The following is a 21126-nucleotide window of genomic DNA, read 5'->3' on the forward strand; positions in this document are numbered from 1 at the left end:
AAAAACAGGGCAGAATTGTGTTATTTTCACTATTCACTGCACTTGTAATTTTTCCAGCTTTCCACTACATTACATGGCAAAATTAATGGTTTCATTCAAAATTATAAGTCGTTCTGCAAAAAATCAAGTCCTCATATAGTTATGTCGATGGAAAAATAAGATATGAATCTTGGAAAAGAAGAAAATAGAATTGGAAAAATTGGCCATGGCACCAGGTGTAACCACATACCTAACCCTATAGTTTCACCCTTACAACCGGAAATGTATAGCACAATAGATTCCCAGAAATAATTGGAATATAATCTATCTACTTGTTTATTATAACTACTGCTGACTCAATTAGTCCAAGTGTCCTTGACAAAAAATGAAATAACAGATAAAGATATAAACATCTGACAATCTTCCCACCACATGAAGCTTAGGGCAGCAAGCAATATAAATGGGAGTAGAGACTTACTTGTGTCCTGTACAACAAACTACAACGGATCCAAGATGTTAACATTCCTTCTACTTGCTGCATTTGTCCTTGGTGGTAAGACATATTCTTTAATTTTACTGCAACACATCTATGACTATGCTATGCACCCTCCAAGCTGCCTGCTGTTCTCAGGAGCCGTAATATTTCTGTGAGATCAATCAAAAATATCTAAGATATGCCATCATCTACCATCTGATGTCTACCACTGGCCCTGTAATCCCATAAATATGAAGAGAATCTGTCAGTAGGACCATGCCTATCTGTTTATATGGGCATGGAGGTCATAGGAAGCTGAATAAAATGATGCCTTGATATCTGCAATCTGCTGTCTTGTTCCAGAAAAATCCACGTTTCTCTTAATATGTTAATTAGCTGTTAAGATCTATGGGCCGGACATCGATCTCCCTTAGAATCTGCCTCCAGAGCTTATTATAAATGACAGGGAGAGTTACCAGAATGAGACATGTAGATCAGCAGAGCAGACTATCGGTCTCTTTCGGTTAAAATATGGTCTGGAGGTAGACTCTTGGGGAGATCAGTGTCCGGCCCATAGACCATTACAGCTCATTTGCATATTAAAGGGAACCTGTCACCTCGTTTTTCAGCTATGAGCTGCGGCCACTGTCTTTAGGGGCTTATCTACAGCATTCTACATGCTGTATGCTGTAGATAAGCCCCCAATCTAAACTGAAAGATGACAAAAACAAGTTTTATTATACGGACCCGGGTGCGGTCAAGTCAGATGGGCGTCGCAGGTCTGGCGCCTTCTATCTTCATGCGATGTCGTCATCCTGATTGCTTCATGTAGTGACTCCTGCACAGGCGTACTTCAGTGTGCAGACGCTGGGTCTCTGACCTTTCCCGGCACCTTCACACTGTAGTACTTTGCTCTGCCCTCAACAGGACACAGAAGCGCGCCTGTGCAGGAGCCACGACACGAAGCAAGGAAGATGACGACATTGTATGAAGATGGGAGGCGCCGGACCTGCAACGTCCATCGGACCAGACCGCATTGGACCGCCCCCCTGGTGAGTATAATAAAACTTATTTTTCTTATCTTTCAGGTTAGATCAGAGGCTTATCTACAGCATTCTAGAATGCTGTAGAAAAGCCCCAAAAGGCAGTGGCCGCAGCTTATAGCTGAAAAACAAGGTGACAGGTTCCCTTTAAGAAAAATGTGGATTTCTCTGGAATAAAGCAACATGGTCCTCTTCACTAATGTATATGGTAAGTGATAAAAATCTTAACATATTACAACATTAATTTATGTTTTTAAATTCTACTTTACCCAAGGACATTGCAAAGATAACCCAAGCTACCTTGAAGACATTGAAGACAATGCACGTGTAGTAGGAGGATCAAATGCAGTCAAAAACGCCTGGCCATGGCAGGTAAGTGATGCTAAAATTACTGTAAGCGTTAGAAAAGAATTAATGGAAGATAGTCAGCCCAACAGTAATTTTCATGTTTAGCCGATGTAAGATGTGAAAGGAGGTAAGTGAGGGGGAGGAGGGGTGTTAAGAGCAGTTTCCTATCGTCCAGAACCTCTCCATCCATCCTGTAACAGTTTACAAAAGAAAGGGAAATATTGTTAAAGTGAGTCTTTCAGCACAAAGTGACTCTTCACCATTGGTGTGATCAAACATTTAAGTGCGCCTTCCCACCTGCTTGTTTTCCATCTATCTCTGCCCTTCTCTGGCTCTATAAAGCCAGAGCTGTCAACCAAATAAGAAGGAGCAGGAGATAGAGGGAAAACAAGTAGGTGGGAAGATGTATTGAACTTTTTCGCTATGCTATGTGTGAACTGAGTTCTGATACTTGGTTTGAACAGTAATTCTGTGCTGACTACCTTTAAAAGAAACCTGTTGCATACAGAGAAGATATTTGCCATCAGATATAGCGGTAATCTGCAGGTAAATCACATCTAAATCCTGTGTGGCTGGCTTGCTGCAGGGGTTCACTTCCAGTCACTGTGGGGGTGTAGGGAGTTATCAGGTTATGTGCACACGTTGTGGATTTGCTGCGGATCCGCTGCAGAAACGCAAGTGATTTGCAGTACAATGTTATTCTATGGGGAAAAAAAACGCTGTGCACATGCTGCGGAAAAATACACTCGGAAACCCAGTGGGTTTTTTTCTGCAGCATGGCAATTCTTTGTGCGGATTCCGCAGTGTTTTTCCATTCCATTATAGGAAGCCGCAGTTGTAAAAATGCAGGCCAAATCCGCACAAAATCCGCAGGAAATCCGCATAAAAAACGCTCGGATTTTGACCTGTGGATTCTGCCAAAAAAGCAGATTCCGCGCAGAAAATTCCATACAGCAATCCGCAACGTGTGCACATACCCTTACAATCACTGCTCAGCAGTGTATGTGTGTAGAGTCTATATGTGTAAAGTAGACTGTCAATCAATGTAGATGGGGAGTGATTACAGCTGCAGTCACTCTGTAATGATCGATGACTTTACAGCCCCTGCACTAGTCAGTTTACTGGAAGAAAGTGGCTGCAGGGAGAATAAAATGTCACTTCTCTCTGCAGCCGCTGCTCCAGTAAGCCAGCTACATGGGAGTTTTTACTTGTTATTTACTTGAATATTACCACTATATTTGCAGGTAAATGGAATTTATGGAGGTGACAGGTTGTCTTTAAAAGGCAATTTCCATCTCTGCTCTGCCAAATAACCATTGCAATAGTAGCATTCTTTATCTGACCACCAGAGTAGCTTACAGCATACAGTGCATACATTATTGAGCTTGAGAGTAGTAGTAGAAGTCCCTATGAAGTGCTGCTGTAGTCAAACAAGATTTTATCATGAAGCAACATATAAAATACCTGTAAATACCCAGCACCTATTGGAAAATTATCAAGTAGCTACCATGTTCTCCTAAACTATCCTGAACCATGCATCAACAACAAATCAGACAACTGGAGTAAATGCAAAATAATCTTTTCTTTATCTGCAATCAGGTCATATAAAACAATATATAAAAGTTGGAGAGTACATAGCAGAAGCCAGAAGAGGGTGGTATGGGGCTATTCACACATACACAGACCCATAGAGTGGAACATTACCTGCACCCAACAGGTCAGATTACAGAGTGTATGCACCCTCAGCAATATAGTACAGTGCTATGATCGGTGGGATGCATGCTCTCAATGCTTAAAATTAAGCGTTTTATGCATAAAATGTATGAGGATCCATGATTACAGTCTGATCCTGAAGCCATAGGCTACTTTCTTCTATCAAACCCTCTACTTATGGGGCATATATTTCTATTGTTGCATGGCAGGAAGGCTTCTAAATCTTAATGACACAACATATATTTTATTATGTGTATCATCGTACAGGTAACTCTCCAGTATCTGTCTGGTAGCAGCTGGTACCACACCTGTGGAGGCTCCCTGATCCGTGCCAACCGTGTGCTGACCGCTGCTCACTGCGTAGACAGGTAATATCCACTCTCAGGAACCACCTCTGTAATGTAGACTCTGTTGTTATTTCTATATTGGGATCATAACAACGTAGATAAAGTGATCCAGTACGGGACCCATTCTTTTGAACAGGAAAAGGAGAGTCATAAAATCTGTTTCATTTCACGCTCTTCCAGCTGCTATTTAGTTTTAGCCTGAGCAAAAAAAAATATATTCTGTATAACTTATTTGTCTGGTGAAAAAACACATAGTAAATGGATCCTTTTTTTAATATAAAACGGATCATAACAGATGGTCACCCGTTATATCAGCAGTTATCGGATCTGTTTTCATTAGAGGAGTTCAGAGACACCGCTAGGAAAAACGGATCAGTTACAAAATGAGCAAAAACTGATGCAAAACGGAAACCAAAGTGTCTCATTTAAACAAATCCCTTTTTTGTTTTTTACTAAAAAAAAATGGATCCGTTCAAAAATGAAAACTTTGGTTTCCAATTTGCATCTGTTTCTGCTCTGTTTGTAAAGAATCTTTTTTTTTTTCCTGTAAATATTGCATCTATTACAAATGGATGATATGTGAAAAGAACCTAATCTTAACATGACATTTAATGTATTACATATCATGATTTAGGAAGCCTTAACCTGACATAGTCAATGGATTGCGAATTATTAAATGTCACATTTACAGGGGTTCTCTCAGAATTGACATAAATGTCTGATAGATGGTGGTCCTACCTCTGAGACCTGGACATATATCCAGAAAAGGATTGCTAGATCCTTTATTCCGACTGGTACCCAACTGCGGTGATAGGAGAGGTGGCCACGCATTCGTGTCTCTCTCCATTCACTGATATGGGAGGTCTCGAGTCCACTTATTCATCCGCATTTGAAGCTCTCATAACAGTAGATGAAGACAGACATGCGTGTGTCCTGCTGGAATGGGACATCTGGGAACCCCCTTCTGGAGATAGGTGCAGGGTCCAGATGTCGGGTCATTGGACCATCATCTATTAGACATTTATGACATATCATGTGGATATGCCAGAGCTGTCTATCAGGAGACAACCCAATTAAACTTTATCTGTATGTTATATTTAGCAAAAACTACCAGTACTGACAACTTACAATTTAACTACTAGACATAACTCTGTATAAGCCAATATCTGCTTCCTGAATATGCATTTATCACTGATTTTAATTGTTGGTACGTCACTGTTTACTGTCTCTATCCCTGGTATTTTCAGTATACACATAGCATGCCTCCTTACACCTGTCTCTGTCTATTCATATCTGTTGATTAGAAGCTACACATTCCGCGTGGTGTTGGGTGACCACAACCTGAGCTCTAATGATGGCACCGAACAGACAATCTCAGTGTCAGGAATTCGTATCCACGCAAGCTGGAACACCAACAATGTTGCTGCTGGGTATGTATCTGATGGAAACTAGAGGCTGATGAGAATACACATCAGGCAACATTAGGGAAGAATTAGAGCTGTCAAAACCTTCAATTTATTCATATAAAATGATACAATGTCCGATATAGGTATAATGATTATTACATTGTTTATGTTCATGGTTGAAGAAAGACCCTTATTCAACAACTTCAACCACTGGAAAGGAAGGAATTATAGAAGCAAATTGGAGCTAAAGGGGACCTATCAGAAACTTCTACTCCCACAAAACCATTCACAAAATTATAGATGACTATATTTCACTGTTATTACTGGGTACCCCTATGTCTTTTTCCTTTATTGGATATGTTATTCATATATCTGTGACTATGTCCACTGGAAAATCTTTATTATGTTTTGATGGGCTTCACCGATTAATTCACTGGTACAGACATATTGTAGCTTGTTACATTCAGAAAATGATGTAGCCCTTTAAAAATAAGTCAGTTGATCCATTAATGACCACCCAAAAAGCTGTTGCAGCAGCAGCAAGAGATCACATTCTGAAGTTCTGTATACATCATTCTGGAAGGGCATTGGGGCGTGACGATGCATTTCCAGCTCTTTAACCTCACGCTGTATTCCAGGCATTCTACCACCCTCCTATGGTTAAAGTGCAGGATGTTTGCTTTGGTACAAACATGACCAATAACAATGATCTGTCAATCAGCTAAAGAAGGATGGTGCTAGGTATGGAATACAGTCTGAGCTGAGGAGTTGGAAGTGCATCGTAATGCCCCATTGCTAGTCCAGCCTCATGTATACTAAATCTTAAAACACGATTTCTTTCTGCAACTGCTATTTGGAGTCATAGAAGGATCAATTTACTTATCTTTTAAAGGGCTTAATAGTTGGGGGTAGAAGTTTAAACTGTTTGGTCCTGAGGTTAGCATGACCCCTAAAAGAATAATAAAACAAAATGTTTGGTCAATTCTTATTGTGTATGATTTATGGCATCTATGGAAGACTCTTATTCATCCCTTGCTTCCTTTCCCAGTTATGATATTGCTGTCCTCCACTTGGCAGCCAGTGCTACTATAAACAGCTATGTGAAACTGGCCACACTGCCAGCAAGTGGTACCGTCCTTGCCAACAACCACGACTGCACCATTACTGGATGGGGAAGAACCAGCAGTAAGTTGTAGTTTCGAATATGTTTTTGAAACGTCTATTACTTATGAAACCAGTATGTCTGGAAATACAAAACCTGCACCAAATAAGTCATATGCATTTATCTATTTATGATGCTTACTTATACATATAGCGCCATCACATTTTTCAGCTCTTTACAGATATTGTCATCATAGTCCCCATTGGGGCTCACAATCTAGATTCCTTATCAGTATGTCTTTGGAGAGTGAGAGGAAACTGGAGCACCCGGAGGAAACCCACGCAAACACGGGGAGAACATACAAATTCTTTGCAAGATGTTGCTCTTAGTGGGATTTGAACCTAGAACTCCAGGACTGCAATGCAACCGTGCTAACCATTGGATATGCATTATAAAGACAGATATTAAACTGGATTTGAATTCTAATCAAAAATATCCTGAAAGTGCTCACGGAAAACCGCCTGGTGTGTCAGCTAAACAATACTAACAATGATTCCTCTTTTATTGAAGCTGGTGGCTCTCTGCCATCCATCCTCCAGCAGGCCCCTCTGCCCGTCGTAGCCCACTCCACCTGCTCTACCAGCTCCTACTGGGGCAGCACTGTCAAGGATACCATGGTGTGTGCCGGTGGTAATGGAGCCCAAGCTGGATGCAATGTAAGTCTGGCCGTTGTTTTGTAGCTATTTATCTTATTTTCTCAATGTTTAAATAAGGGATTGTACAGAATTTGAAAAAAAAGTGCTTTCTCGGAATAATGTAGCGAGGAAATAGAATTGAAAAGAAAAGACTGGATATTAAGTAACATTTGCTGAATTTATAATGCACATAAATAGACATGAAAAAGAAATAAGTGCCACTATTTTTGCTGTAATATTAATATTCCAGCTATAATACTATTATAATGTATTATACAAATGACTAGAATCTGAAATGTAGCACAAATGCTGCCAGAACTCACCATGTATCTTATAGGGAGATTCCGGTGGACCTCTGAACTGCTACGTCAGTGGTGCCTACCAAGTCCATGGTGTGACCAGCTTTGTGTCTTCTTCGGGATGCAATGCTATACGGAAACCCACAGTGTTCACCAGAGTGTCTGCATACATCTCCTGGATCAACAGCGTAAGTTCCATCTCATTGTTATAATCAATTACTAGTTACTTACTAGTGGATAATAGACACCTCCTTCTTAGGGCCCAGCTCATCACTTGTATATTTTTTTCAATGTCACTTTTATTTTATTTTTTTGTCATGTGCTATTTATTGAATTTTTTTTGCACAAAAATCTTCAAAATGGTGCACATAGTTAAAAAAAATTTGTGCAAAAAAATGATGTTTATTTTTGTCTGTCATTTTTTGCACTTTTTTTAGAGCAAAAAAGTCCTATGTTTTGTTAAAATTTCAGGCGTACATAAGATTCTTCCGGGGAAACTGGAATACATATAAGCAGACAAGTGATTTTTTAAAAGCAAAAAAAAGTTGCAACTGATGAATCAGTCGCCAAGATCGGGAAGGAAACAAAACCACAACCACATTGGCGAACATAAAGAAACAAGTAAACAAATGTTGAGACTTCAGAAAAGGAGAATTTGGTGCAGGTCAAAAACAGGCTAAAACACCAAAATTAGAGCCAAAAAGTCTCAAATCCATAATGAATTAGGCTCCTAGACATTTTCTCACTATCATTTGCTATTATATTTGCCAGTAAGTTCAAAGTGCTAAAAACAGTGACACTTAGAAGACTATTGGTTGTAATGTAATGAAATATTGGAGTTGTTGGTAGCTGTAAATTGGGAATAAATTTCAAAATTCACAAATATAGACCAACCTGCAGTCAACACTCAAAATGGAAACAGAAAAAAACCTACCGTAATATGTTCAAATTAGTAGAAGTTATTACAAGCAGAAACAAAAATGTCATGTGCTGTATATAAAGTTCATCATTTTTGTGATTTGTTTTGATGCACTATTTGTTATGGAAATTTCTTAAAGGGATGGTCTGATTTGATTTTAATCCTATTGATTTAATCTTACATATCTATCTGTCAGCCCCTCTCCAGAAAAAGACATCACTTTCGGGAGCAAGGATGCTTTTTGCTCTCTTGCCTGTGCACTCTCTTGCCTGCTGATCAGTGTCATCACTTCTCATTAGAGCCAGCGAGAAAGCGCACTGTCATTGTGCATTAAAAAATATTGCACAGTGAAAAGGGAATTCATACTGAGTATATGTTGGAATTGACAAGCTGTCATATGCTCACTAGAGTTGAAACTAGCCTAACCCCAAATTAGGACATCACTGGTGATCCTTCATTTCAGATTAGGGACAGCAGCTGCAGCAGTGACCGAAGCTTCTGCCCCCAGATCATGTCCAGTTTGAGTATCCTAGCATGCACTGGGTATTCTCAAACAAAATCTCATCAAAAGAGAAGTAGGTTAAAAAAAATAAATAAGCCAATTACATAAATCATAGAGTGACTGGTAGAGACTTTTTAATTAAAGTATATTAAAAAAGCAATTAGATTATTACAATAAATTGATAGACATGTAGAATTAAAATCAATGTTAGATTTTGATGACCCCTTTAAGCCTTCATGTTACCTTCAATACCCTACAGGACAAGGTTACTTAATACATATATTTTTCTTTTTTTCAGAATGTGTAAAATTTGAAGAAACATATCAAAGGCAAAAGTATTATAGGACATCATGCATGCATAATTGTATATCATACATTGCAGATAAAATAAAAGACTAGCAACCTCTGAAACTTTTCTTTTGTCTAACATTATTTAGTCCCAATGTTTTGTGTGATGTATATATGCTCCAGCCCCAATGTCTCCTGTGATGTCCACTAGTGATGAGCGAGTATACTCATTGCTCAGATTTTCCTAAACATGCTCGGGTGATCTCCGAGTATTTGGATGTACTCGGAGATTTAGTTTCTGTTGACTGCAGCTGTATGATTTAAGGCTGCTAGACAGCCTGAATACATGCGGGGATTCCCTAACAAACAGGCATTCCTCACTTGTATTCAGGCTTTCCAGCAGCCGTAAATCATGCAGCTGCGTCGACACAAACTAAATCTCCGAGCACATCCAAATACTCGGAGATCACCCGAGCATGTTTAGGAAAACCCGAGCAATGAGTATACTCGCTCATCACTAATGTCCATACCAACCCCAAAAGTCTCCTGCCTGTGAGGTATGGTCAAGCCACAATGCCTCCTGTGATGTATATTCTTAAGCCCCAATGTCTCCTGTGATGTATATTCTTAAGCCCCAATGTCTCCTGTGATGCATATTTACTCCAGTCTTAATGTCTCCTGTGATATATATATTCTTCAGCCCCAGTGTCTCCTGTGATGCATATATGCTTCAGTCCCAACTTCTCCTGCGATGTCCACTCCAGCCCCAATGCTTCCTGTGATGTATAAGCACCAGCCCCAATGTCTCTTATTCTATATACTCCAGCCCCAGTCTCTCCTGTGATTTATATACTCAAGTCAGTTTGTATCCTATGTGATGTATATGCACCAATCCCATGTAAGCAGTGCTGAATTTCCAACATTAAGGAGCATATCAGTGTTCAGAACAACTTACTGCTGCAAGTTCATTACAAAACTTATCGCAAGGAGTTGACTGTGCTTCAGATCGGTGCAAATCTGGAAAAGCAGTTGCAAGTAGCAACATCATCACTATCGCCTAAAATCACCAAAGAGAAGCAGCTCCAGCCATCACATAATGGATGAGGTAGTTAATCGTTTGACCAAATATAGCAGGATCATTTTCAAGTTGATAATTTTTGTATGTGCCCCCAATGATGTTATAAATATCCAAATGGCCCTTGGCACAAAAAAGAAGGTTCCCTATCCCTTGTTTAAAAAAACCTGTCGCGTAGTGATTCACACTGCTTGAACCACCGGCAGCATGATTTAGGGACAGGCTCCACAACTACAGGTATGAAAGTTTTATTTTAAAAATGGGAACAAGAAAATGAAATAGTCATCAGCAATGTGAGTCTATTCACACATATAGAGACCTATTTTTCTAACTGAGCCGGTGAGGAGAAGCAGACGGGAAGCTGCCCATGTGACTCGTTTTCTTGTTCCCAGTTTCTGTTTAAGCATACTCTGAAACGCCTCAGTGGTTCAAAGAAAACATAGAAAACTGCAATTAGGGAACCTGTCTCTGATTCTTTCTGCCAGTTCGGTTCTGCCAGCTTGAATTACCTGACCGATTGCCTTTAGTCATCTTAGGATGCTACAATAGCAGGTTACAGGTAAAAGACAGTGCACAAGTAAAACTATCCATGTCAACAGTCAGGGCCGGTTTTAGGCAAAGTGGGGTCCTAGGCAAAGTTTAAAATGGGGCCCCAAATGCTAACATATTGCACATCACAGAAGCATTTCGGTTGTGTTTACATGCGCTGAGTTCAGGATGCTAAATGAGTGTGATCGACAATATTGAAATCATTCAACACTTGTTTCCCGGCCTCTTTCCACCATCTGAAATAGAATGATGGGGACAGAACAATCACTATTAGATCAATCTGTCCCCATACAGTATCATGTTATCAGCAGCACATCTACAGTTTAAACTGGCAATGTGCTGCTGAGAACAATGATTTCTGTTCCGGCATAAACAATCCACTCACTCAATGAATAGGCAGCATTTTGCTTGTTTAGTATAATACACCCCATAGTCCGCCATATATTATAATGTAGACCACAGTCCTCCATATTGTAAAATGCACACCCCATAGTCCTCCATATATTATGCCCCATAGTCCTCCATATAGTATAATACACTCCTAAGTCCTCCATATAGTTTTATACACTTCCCATAGTCTTACATACAATATAATACACTCCTCATAGTCCTCCATATATTAAAATACACTGCTTAGTCCTCCATATAGTATAATGCACTCCCCATAGTCCTCCACATAGTATAATGTATTCCCCATAGTCCTCGATACAGTATAATGCAGCCCACATATAGTATAATGCAGCCACCCCATAGAGCATAATGCAGCCACCCCGCAGAGTATAATGCAACCACCCCATAGAATATACAGTAATGCAGCCCCCTCATATAGTATAATGTAGCCCCCTCATAGAGTATGATGCAATCACCCCTCATAGAATATAAATACAATACAGCCCCCATAAAATATAATGTAGCTCCCCACAGAATATAATACAGCCCACCTCCCCATAGTATATAATGCATCCCCCATAGTATATAACACAGCCTCCCCCATAGAATATGATGTACCTCCATAGTATATAGCACAGCCTCCCCCAAAGAATATAATGTATAATATACCCCCCATAGTATATAACACAGCCACATAGTATGTAGCACAGTCTCCCCCATAGAATATAATATACCCCCATAGTATATAACAACCTCCCCCATAGAATATAATGTACCCCCAAATAGTATATAACACAGCCAGATAGTATATAACAAAGCCTCCTCATATAATGTAATATACCCCCATAGTATATCACACAAGCTCCCCACAGAATATAATGTACCCCCAATATAATATACCCCCCATAGTATATAACAGAGCCTCCCCCATAGAATATAATATACCCCCAATAGTATATAGCACAGCCCACATAGTGTATAGCACAGCCCACATAGTATATAGCACAGCCGGCATAGTATATAACACAGCCTGCATAGTATATAGCACAGCCCACATAGTATACAACACAGCCCGCATAGTATATAGCACAGCCCGCATAGTATATAAGACAGCCCACATAGTATAAAGCACAGCCCGCACTTCCCAAACCCCCCGAGAATGGCCGCACAGTCCAGTACTCTAAAGAGACTCTAATCTACACATGAAGGGCAAGTAGAGATGGTAAACCAGGCACTACACGTGGAGGGAAGGTAAAGAGATAGAGTTCATATACTGTACATGAAGCGCAGGTAGAGAATGATAGACCCTACAATACACATGGAAGGCAGGTGGAGAATGGCAGTCCCTGGACTACACCTGGAGGGCAGTTAAAGAGAGATAGGCCCCACACTACACATAGTTGAGAGATAGAGAGTGGTAGACCATGCACTCCACATGGAAGGGCACATAGAGAGTGACTGTCCCCACACTACACATTGAAGGGCAGGTAGAGAATATCAATCCCGTACTACACATGTAGCCTTCCTACACGGACAAATGTCAGATATCCCATCTACAGAACACTTGGATCTAGCCTCTCAGAATGTACAGACAGACAAAAACCTCTGCTCAGCAACAAGATTGGACATGTACAAGGCCTGTCAAAGCAAAACAAAAGGATATATCAGTAGTGCGGAAGGGGTTCTAATAGAAATATTTGAATTTATATGCTGAAAATTGCAAGTCAAATTTCCTGAAATACATAAATACCGGCAAAAACAAGCTTTGACAAAGCCATGCCACAAATTGCTGAAGAGAGAGCAGGCTTACATGACATCATGTGAATCCGCGCAGGTTTCCCCATAATGCCTTGCAACTAACACATCACATGTTTCAGCAATGACAATCAAGGGGTACTACGAGCACAGGAAAACTGGAAAGACAATAAACCCAATAGGGTCTCATGCAAGTAGAAAATAGGGAGATTAAAAACGATTTATGCTCACCAGGAGGGTTGTGAGAGTCACAAACCCTACATTGCAAAAACAGAGGGCACCATCACATATATTATATTATTTTAATCTGAAAGGGATCCACCTGCAGTATGTCCAAAATTAAACCAGTAACAACCAAGAACAAAGAGGCATACAAAAAAACAGGGATCACCATACAAAATATCAAATTTTATTTCATTGGTACACACAAAACCACAAAAATAGGGATTTGAAAAACATTTAAAATGCAGAAATGGTTACAAAGAAGGTAACCCTTACATACAGGAGCAACGGTTAGCCTAATATCACCAATAAAGGGTACATGAGATCCCCTTATTGCAAAATCAATACATGATAAAGATAACCAAATTTATATATAGAAATACTAAAGTGCATAGTTCTGGCAGAAAATCACATGCCTAAATAAGTTTGGAAATAATAAAAATTGGCACCAAATAAAAGATAGAGGGCTTATAAGAGTAAAGTGGAGTACAATATCCTCAAAAAATTATGCTAATATTTCTATCTTATGTGCCATCCTCTCCAGTCGTTCACAACGTGACAGACCTGTACTTCTGCTAGTGCACGGGCTGGTCTAAAAAATGTGTTAAGCGACTCACAGAAATTGCTTATTGCAGGATGAAGATGTGAGCCATGCAATGCACATGTGTGTGGTTGCCTCAGCATAGGGACTCCACCTGGTTTGCACCGTTAACGCACACGGCCATCCCTGGCTCCAGGTTTAGTGGAAACAGCCATTGCTCTACCTTGGCCTAGATACCAGTCCACAACTCTTGAGCTGTATGACTGCGATGTCCAAGGCATATTAGTTTAAATACTGTCTGATTGCGGTGAGCCATGGCTGCGCAGTACGTAGGTAGAGGAGATTCTATCTGCACTGTTGGAAGATATCTCTCCCTTAATCAGACATCTCCCTCAGAAGGCTACTACCGCTGATAGTGACACTATCACCATGTCTTAAGGCCCCGTCACACTAAGCGATATCGCTAGCAATATCGCTGTAACGTCACTGGTTTTTGTGACGTAGCAGCGATATTGCTAGCAATATCGCTATGTCTGATACTTATCTCTGACCGGCTCCCCGCTGGTTATCGCTGATAGCGCGAGAACGTCCTGGACCGTTTCTCGTCGTCAGCTTCCTGCTGGACTTCCTGTGGCGCCGACGAGCGACGCGTGGACACGGGCGGGAGGACATCAGGATCGCCGTGTCTGACAGGTAAGTAGCGACCCCCGACCCCTGCGATGTCGCTGGTGAGATCTGCCTGTGTGGCAGCTCACTAACGACCACGTAGTGATGCACCAGCGATCCTGACCGCGTCATATCGCTGGTCAGGATCGCTGGTGCATGGCTAAGTGTGACAGCACCTTTACAAAATCAGCAACACAACTAGGAGTTTAAAATGTCTTTCATCTTTCACTTGTTCTGGTGAAGTATCTTCCTTAGCCAACAGGGTGCTGTGGGTTAGGGGACTATGGAGATAAATAGAAAAAAAGTGTCATTGTCTGAACTAAAATTCCATTTAAGTGTTCTGATGGACTGAGCAGAAATGCTTCACTGACTGAAGCTGATGGTGTTGCTCTCATAAGTAACATCATCTTGCTGTAACTAAGAAGAGTGATGTCACATTTATTCCTTTATGCCTTCTACTTTCTTTCCAGTCATATGCTTGCTAGAGGAAAATTACTACTACTTTAAAAAAAAAAAAAAAAAAAAATAAGAAAGAAATAATAATACCTCTAGAGTTGTAAGAAAAAGATATGGGGGTACAGGGGCAAGGAAATCAGTACATTTTCCTCACACTCATCTTTCTGTTAGCCATATACCACATGCTCATGTATTACCTAGTAAGTGTCATCATCACTATTATTGTCATCCACTAAAGATGATCAAACTTTTTGAAATAAAAATTCACCAGGTTCAGCGAAAATTTTTCAAAAATAGTTGATTAGCAACAAATTTATTGAAAGCAAATCTCAAGTGCTCCAATTGCCATGAAAGGTGTGTAGAACATTTTGCCATCCCTCAATAGTGTATCCAATTTATATTAGTGTTAATTTTGCCAAAGGCGAAAGGTAGAAAAAGTCATGGACTGATCCAATCATCTCTATCATCCATTGCTACTGATTGCTACTTTCGTTCCCCAATCAGGAATCCAGTTTGAAACTGCCAACTTCAGGGAAATAGACTTTTTCAAAGTCTTTTTCTCTGAGTCAATCGTCAGTCTCATGGTGGAGCAAACAAACTTGCATGAACAGCAATTTTTGGCCGAACACCAGATTTCTTCATTCTCTACTTGGAGTCCCGTGGACTCTGTAGAAATGATTAAATATTGGGGACTGGTCCTTGACATGGGGATTGTGAAGAAACCAAAAATTCGCCAATACTGGAGTACCGATATTTTATATCAAACTCCAGTATTTGGCATGGTTATGTTTCGCAAACGTTTTGAGGCGATTCATAAATTTCTCCATTTCAGGGACAACACTGAAAGCCTTCCCCGCGATGACCCGAATTTTGATAGACTGTTCAAAATTCGGCCGCTCATCGAACACTTCAGCAACAAGTTTGCTGAAGTGTGCATTCCCGAAAAGGAAATTTGTGTGGATGAATCCCTCATCCACTTCAAAGGGTGGCTTCAGTTCCGTCAGTACCTGACCAGCAAAAGGGCGAGGTACAGGATAAAACACTACAAGCTGTGTGAGAGTACCTCAGGGTACACTCTCAGCTTTAGAGTTTACCAAGGAAAGGACAGTAGGATCCAGCCCCCAGAATGTCCACTTGCTTTGGGGGTGAGTGGGAAAATAGTGTGGGATTTGGTCCACCCAATGCTTGATAAAGGTTACCATCTGTACGTTGATAACTTTTATACAAGCATCACACTATTTCAATCCCTCTCTGCCAGATCTACCATCGCTTGCGGTACCATGCGCAGAAACCAGAGGGGTCTCCCTTTGCCGCTAATTGAGCAGCCTCTCCGAAAGGGTGAGAGCTGAGCCCAATGTAGCAGCAACATGCTTGTTGTAAAGTTCAAAGACAAAAGAGACGCCTTTGTCTTGGTCACGGCACCACGGCCACCACCGTTCGAGGTACCCCAGCACCGGTCCACAAACCGGACTGTGTCCTGGCGTACCACCATTACATGGGGGGAGTTGATCTTTCTGATCAAGTCCTCCAGCCCTATAGTGCCATGCGGAAGGCGAAGGTGTGGTACAGAAAACTGGCTGTGCACCTCGTACAAATGGCACTGTATAATGCATGCGTGCTATCACGATGTGCAGGCCAAGACCCACACCTTCCTTCAGTTCCAGGAGGCGGTGATAAAGGCCATGATTTTTGGAGAGGAGGACGGAGCGCGCCCCAGCACCCCTGGAACTCAAGTTTCCCGTATGGTACCAGGGCAACATTTTCCCAGTGAGGGGATAACAAGAAAAAGGTGCCGGGTGTGCTATAAGAGGGGGACAAGAAAAACGACTCGTTTCCAATGTGAAACGTGTCCTGACAAACCTGGACTGTGTTTGAATGAATGCTTCAGAATTCATCACACGTCCATGGACTAAACATATCCAGACATTCCACGACAGAACTCACCCACACTAGGCTGACATACACAACACCACACACACCAACCTGACGTACACTACACCACACACGCTAACCTGACATACACTACACCACACACACCAACCTGACGTAGTGTGTCAGGTTGGTGTGTGTGGTGTAGTGTACATCAGGTTGGTGTGTGTGGCATAGTGTACGTCAGGTTGGTGAGTATGTGTGCTGTACACTACACCACACACACCAACCTGATGTACACTACACCACACACCAACCTGATGTACACTACACCACACACACCAACCTGACGTAGTGTGGCAGGTTGGTGTGTGTGGTATAGTGTAAATCAGGTAGGTGTGTGTGGCCTAGTGTACATCAGGTTGGTGAGTATGTGTGCTGTACACTACACCAAACACACCAACCTGACGTACACTACACCACACACCAACCTGATGTACACTACACCACACACACCAACCTGACGTAGTGTGTCAGGTTGGTGTGTGTGGTGTGGTGTACATCAGGTTGGTGTGTGTGGCCTAGTGTACGTCAGGTTGGTGAGTATGTGTGCTGTACACTACACCACACACACCAACCTGATGTACAATACACCACACACCAACCTGATGTACACTACACCACACATACCAACCTGACGCAGTGTGTCAGGTTGGTGTGTGTGGTGTAGTGTACATCAGGTTGCTGTGTGTGGCCTAGTGTACGTCAGGTTGGTGAGTATGTGTGCTGTACACTACACCACACACACCAACCTGACGTACACTACACCACACACCAACCTGATGTACACTACACCACACACGCTAACCTGACATACACTACACCACACACACCAACCTGACGTAGTGTGTCAGGTTGGTGTGTGTGGTGTAGTGTACATCAGGTTGGTGTGTATGGCCTAGTGTATGTCAGGTTGGTGAGTATGTGTGCTGTACACTACACCACACACACCAACCTGACGTACACTACACCAGACACACCAACCTGACGTAGTGTGTCAGGTTGGTGTGTGTGGCGTAGTGTACGTCAGGTTGGTGTGTGGTGTAATATAGTGTACATCATGTTGTTGTCGTGTGTGTGGGTGGTCTATATGACACCACACACCAACCTGACATACACTACATACTTTCCATAAGCGACATGGTGTCCGCTAACGATTGAGCTAATTTTCCATTCAAAAAGTCAAATGGCGCTCCTTCCTTTCTGAGCCCTGCCGTGCGCCCAAACAGTGGTTCCCCCCACATATGAGGTATCGGTGTACTCAGGAAAAATTTCCCAACAAATTTTAGGATCCATTTTATCCTGTTGCCCATGTGAAAATGAAAAAATTGAGGCTAAAAGAAAATTTTTGTGAAAAAAAAGTACTTTTTCATAATTACGGCTCAATTTGTGAAGCACCTGGGGGTTCTGAGTGCTCACTATGCATCTAGATAGGTTCCTTGGGGGGTCTAGTTTCCAAAATGGGGTCACTTGTGGGGGTGCTCAAATGTTTCAGCACACAGGGACTCTCCAAACGTGACATGGCAACCGCTAAATATTCCAGCATATTTTCCATTCAAAAAGTCAAATGGCGTGCCTTCCCTTCTGAGCCCTGCTGTGCACCCAAACAGTGGTTTATGACCACATATGAGGTATCGCTGCACTCAGGAGAAATTTCCCAACAAATTTTAGGATCCATTTTATCCTGCTACCCATGTGAAAATGAAAAAATTGAGGCTAAAAGAAAATTTTTGTGAAAAAAAAGTACTTTTTCATATTTATGGCTCAATTTGTGAAGCACCTGGGGGTTCGGAGTGCTCACTATGCATCTAGATAAGTTCCATGGGGGGTCTAGTTTCCAAAATGGGGTCACTTGTGGGGGTGCTCCAATGTTTCGACACACAGGGACTCTCCAAACGCGACATGGCAACCGCTAAATATTCCAGCATATTTTCCATTCAAAAAGTCAAATGGCACTCCTTCCCTTTGAGCCCTGCTGTGCACCCAAACAGTGGTTTATGACCACATATGAGGTATCGCTGTACTCAGGAGAAATTTCCCAACAAATTTTAGGATCCATTTTATCCTGTTGCCCATGTGAAAATGAAAAAATTGAGGCTAAATGAAAATTTTTGTGGAAAAAAAGTACTTTTTCATATTTACAGCTCAATTTGTGAAGCACCTGGGGGTTCGGAGTACTCACTATGCATCTAGATAAGTTCCTTGGGGGGTCTAGTTTCCAAAATGGGGTCACTTGTGGGGGTACTCCAATGTTTCGGCACACAGGGACTCTCCAAACGCGACATGGCAACCGCTAAATATTCCAGCATATTTTCCATTCAAAAAGTCAAATGGCACTCCTTCCCTTTGAGCCCTGCTGTGCACCCAAACAGTGGTTTATGACCATATATGAGGTATCGCTGTACTCAGGAGAGATTTCTCAACAAATTTTAGGATCCATTTTATCCTGTTACCCATGTGAAAATGAAAATATTGATGATAAAACAAAATTTTTGTTGGAAAAATTAAAATGTCCATTTTTTTCTTCCATGTTGCTTTAGCTCCTGTGAAGCACCTGAAGGGTTAATAAACTTCTTGAATGTGGTTTTGAGTAGCTTGAGGGGTGTAGTTTTTAGAATGGTGTCACTTTTGGGTATTTTCTGCCATATAGACCCTTCAAAATGACTTCAAATGTGAGGTGGTCCCTAAAAAAATGGTTTTGTAAATTTTGTTGTAAAAGTGAGAAATCGCTGGTCAAATTTTAACCCTTATAACTTCCTAACAAAAAAAAAATTTTGATTCCAAAATTGTGCTGATATAAAGTAGACATGTGGGAAATGTTATTTATTAACTATTTTGTGTCAAATAACTCTCTGGTTTAACAGAATAAAAATTCAAATTTTGAAAATTGTGAAATTTTCTAAATTTTCACTAAATTTCCATTTTTTTCACAAATAAACCCAAAAATTATCGACCTAAATTTACCACTAACATGAAGCCCAATATGTCACGAAAAAACATTCTCAGAATCGCTAGGATCCATTGAAGCGTTCCTGAGTTATTACCTCATATAGGGACACTGTTCAGAATTGCAAAAAATGGACAGGTCTTTAAGGTCAAAATAGGCTGGGTCATGAAGGGGTTAAGGATATCCAGCCATTGAATCCCTCCGATTCTCTTTCTGAATCCCTTAAAATCTACCTTTCTGAAATCTAACCTTGAAGTTTGAGTTTCACATGTCTTTCTCCTCCAGTTATCCAAAATTCTAAAATAGCATGGTCGCTACCTCCTAGGGTCCCAGCCATTTTTACCTCCTCAACCATTTCCTCTCTGTTTATAAGGATTAGATCCAAGGTAGCAGTTCCCCTTGATCTCTCCTCTACCTTTTGGAAGATAAAGTTGTCAGCAAGAGAGGATAAGAATTTGCTTGACCTGTTAGTTTTGCCTGAGAGAGATTCCCAGCAAATGTCTCGGTAGTTGAAATCTCCCATGACAACTATGTTATATGTTTTGGAGAACTTGGCCATTTGATGCATAAAGAGTTCATCCATATCTTGCAGGCAGGGGTACCCACCCTGTGCTCTCACATGGATGAGAACGTGGGTCGCCCTCTCAACTTGTCTTTGAGCTCCAAAGTACGCTGCACAGTAGACACCTGGAACAGCTCCTATGGACAGGAACAAGACATCAGTTTACTGCCCACTAAGTGAATGTTTTGAGCGGTAGCGATGCACTAACCCAAATGGAATAGGTTATGAAGTCTCTGGGTCTCAGAGATGTTTCGACTGTGTGAGTTAGCGCTGTTATTCAGTTAGGAGATTCTCGCTAGGCAGCGAACAAATCACATCCGGCACAGGTTTTCCAACAAAACATAGCAGTCCATGTGGTTTATTATGCAGCATAAACCATCACAGCAACAGGCAGTTCATTTCACCAGCATAGCGTCCATTACAGAGTTCCCCTCTGTTAGCAATGTCCAGCATACACAGGCTCTTCAGCCTCATCATTATCTCACCCACGTCAGGGTTTCCTCATGGCTGTTGCTCCATGCTGCAGACATCCACTCTCTCCTCTCAGGGACTCTCAGACGCTGGCAGCCATTACACACAGCCACTCCACAGGCTGTTAGCCAGGAGACAACTCTCCTCACAGGACCTTCCGCTCTGGACGAACCAGGTCCCTGCATTCACCCCTTGTGACTCACCCTGGCCGCATTATATTGTTCATGGCCACGCCCACTGGGTCACATGACTCGGACCTCATCACAGGTCCTTCAGGCATTTTCACACTCTTTACAACTGTGCTTTAAACGCACCCCCTGGGTGGGTTTGTAGGTAACCAGGCCCCCCCAACTCTCTAGTTACCTGGAGACTTCTCCCTCACATATTAACGCAGCACCTCAGCAATGTCTTTGCTGATCAAACATACATAAGTCTTCATCTCAAGGC

The 21126-nt window shown here is 41.5% G+C and overlaps 1 protein-coding gene across 1 annotated transcript; it reads left to right on the forward strand.

Moving 5' to 3' along the window:
• The first annotated feature begins 423 nt into the window (after nt 1-423).
• Nucleotides 424-9239, forward strand: LOC141091385 (chymotrypsin-like elastase family member 1). The gene is made up of 8 exons (XM_073576940.1): nt 424-532; nt 1772-1869; nt 3826-3926; nt 5210-5335; nt 6360-6496; nt 6984-7129; nt 7446-7595; nt 9127-9239. Exons 1-8 carry the CDS (start codon nt 493-495, stop codon nt 9133-9135), a joined length of 807 nt encoding a protein of 268 aa, XP_073433041.1. The 5' UTR covers nt 424-492; the 3' UTR covers nt 9136-9239.
• The last annotated feature ends 11887 nt before the right edge of the window (nt 9240-21126 follow it).

The sequence above is a fragment of the Dendrobates tinctorius genome, unplaced genomic scaffold (genome assembly GCF_039654945.1).
Source record: "Dendrobates tinctorius isolate UK_male_01 unplaced genomic scaffold, ASM3965494v1 ptg000051l, whole genome shotgun sequence".
Taxonomy (NCBI): domain Eukaryota; kingdom Metazoa; phylum Chordata; class Amphibia; order Anura; family Dendrobatidae; genus Dendrobates; species Dendrobates tinctorius.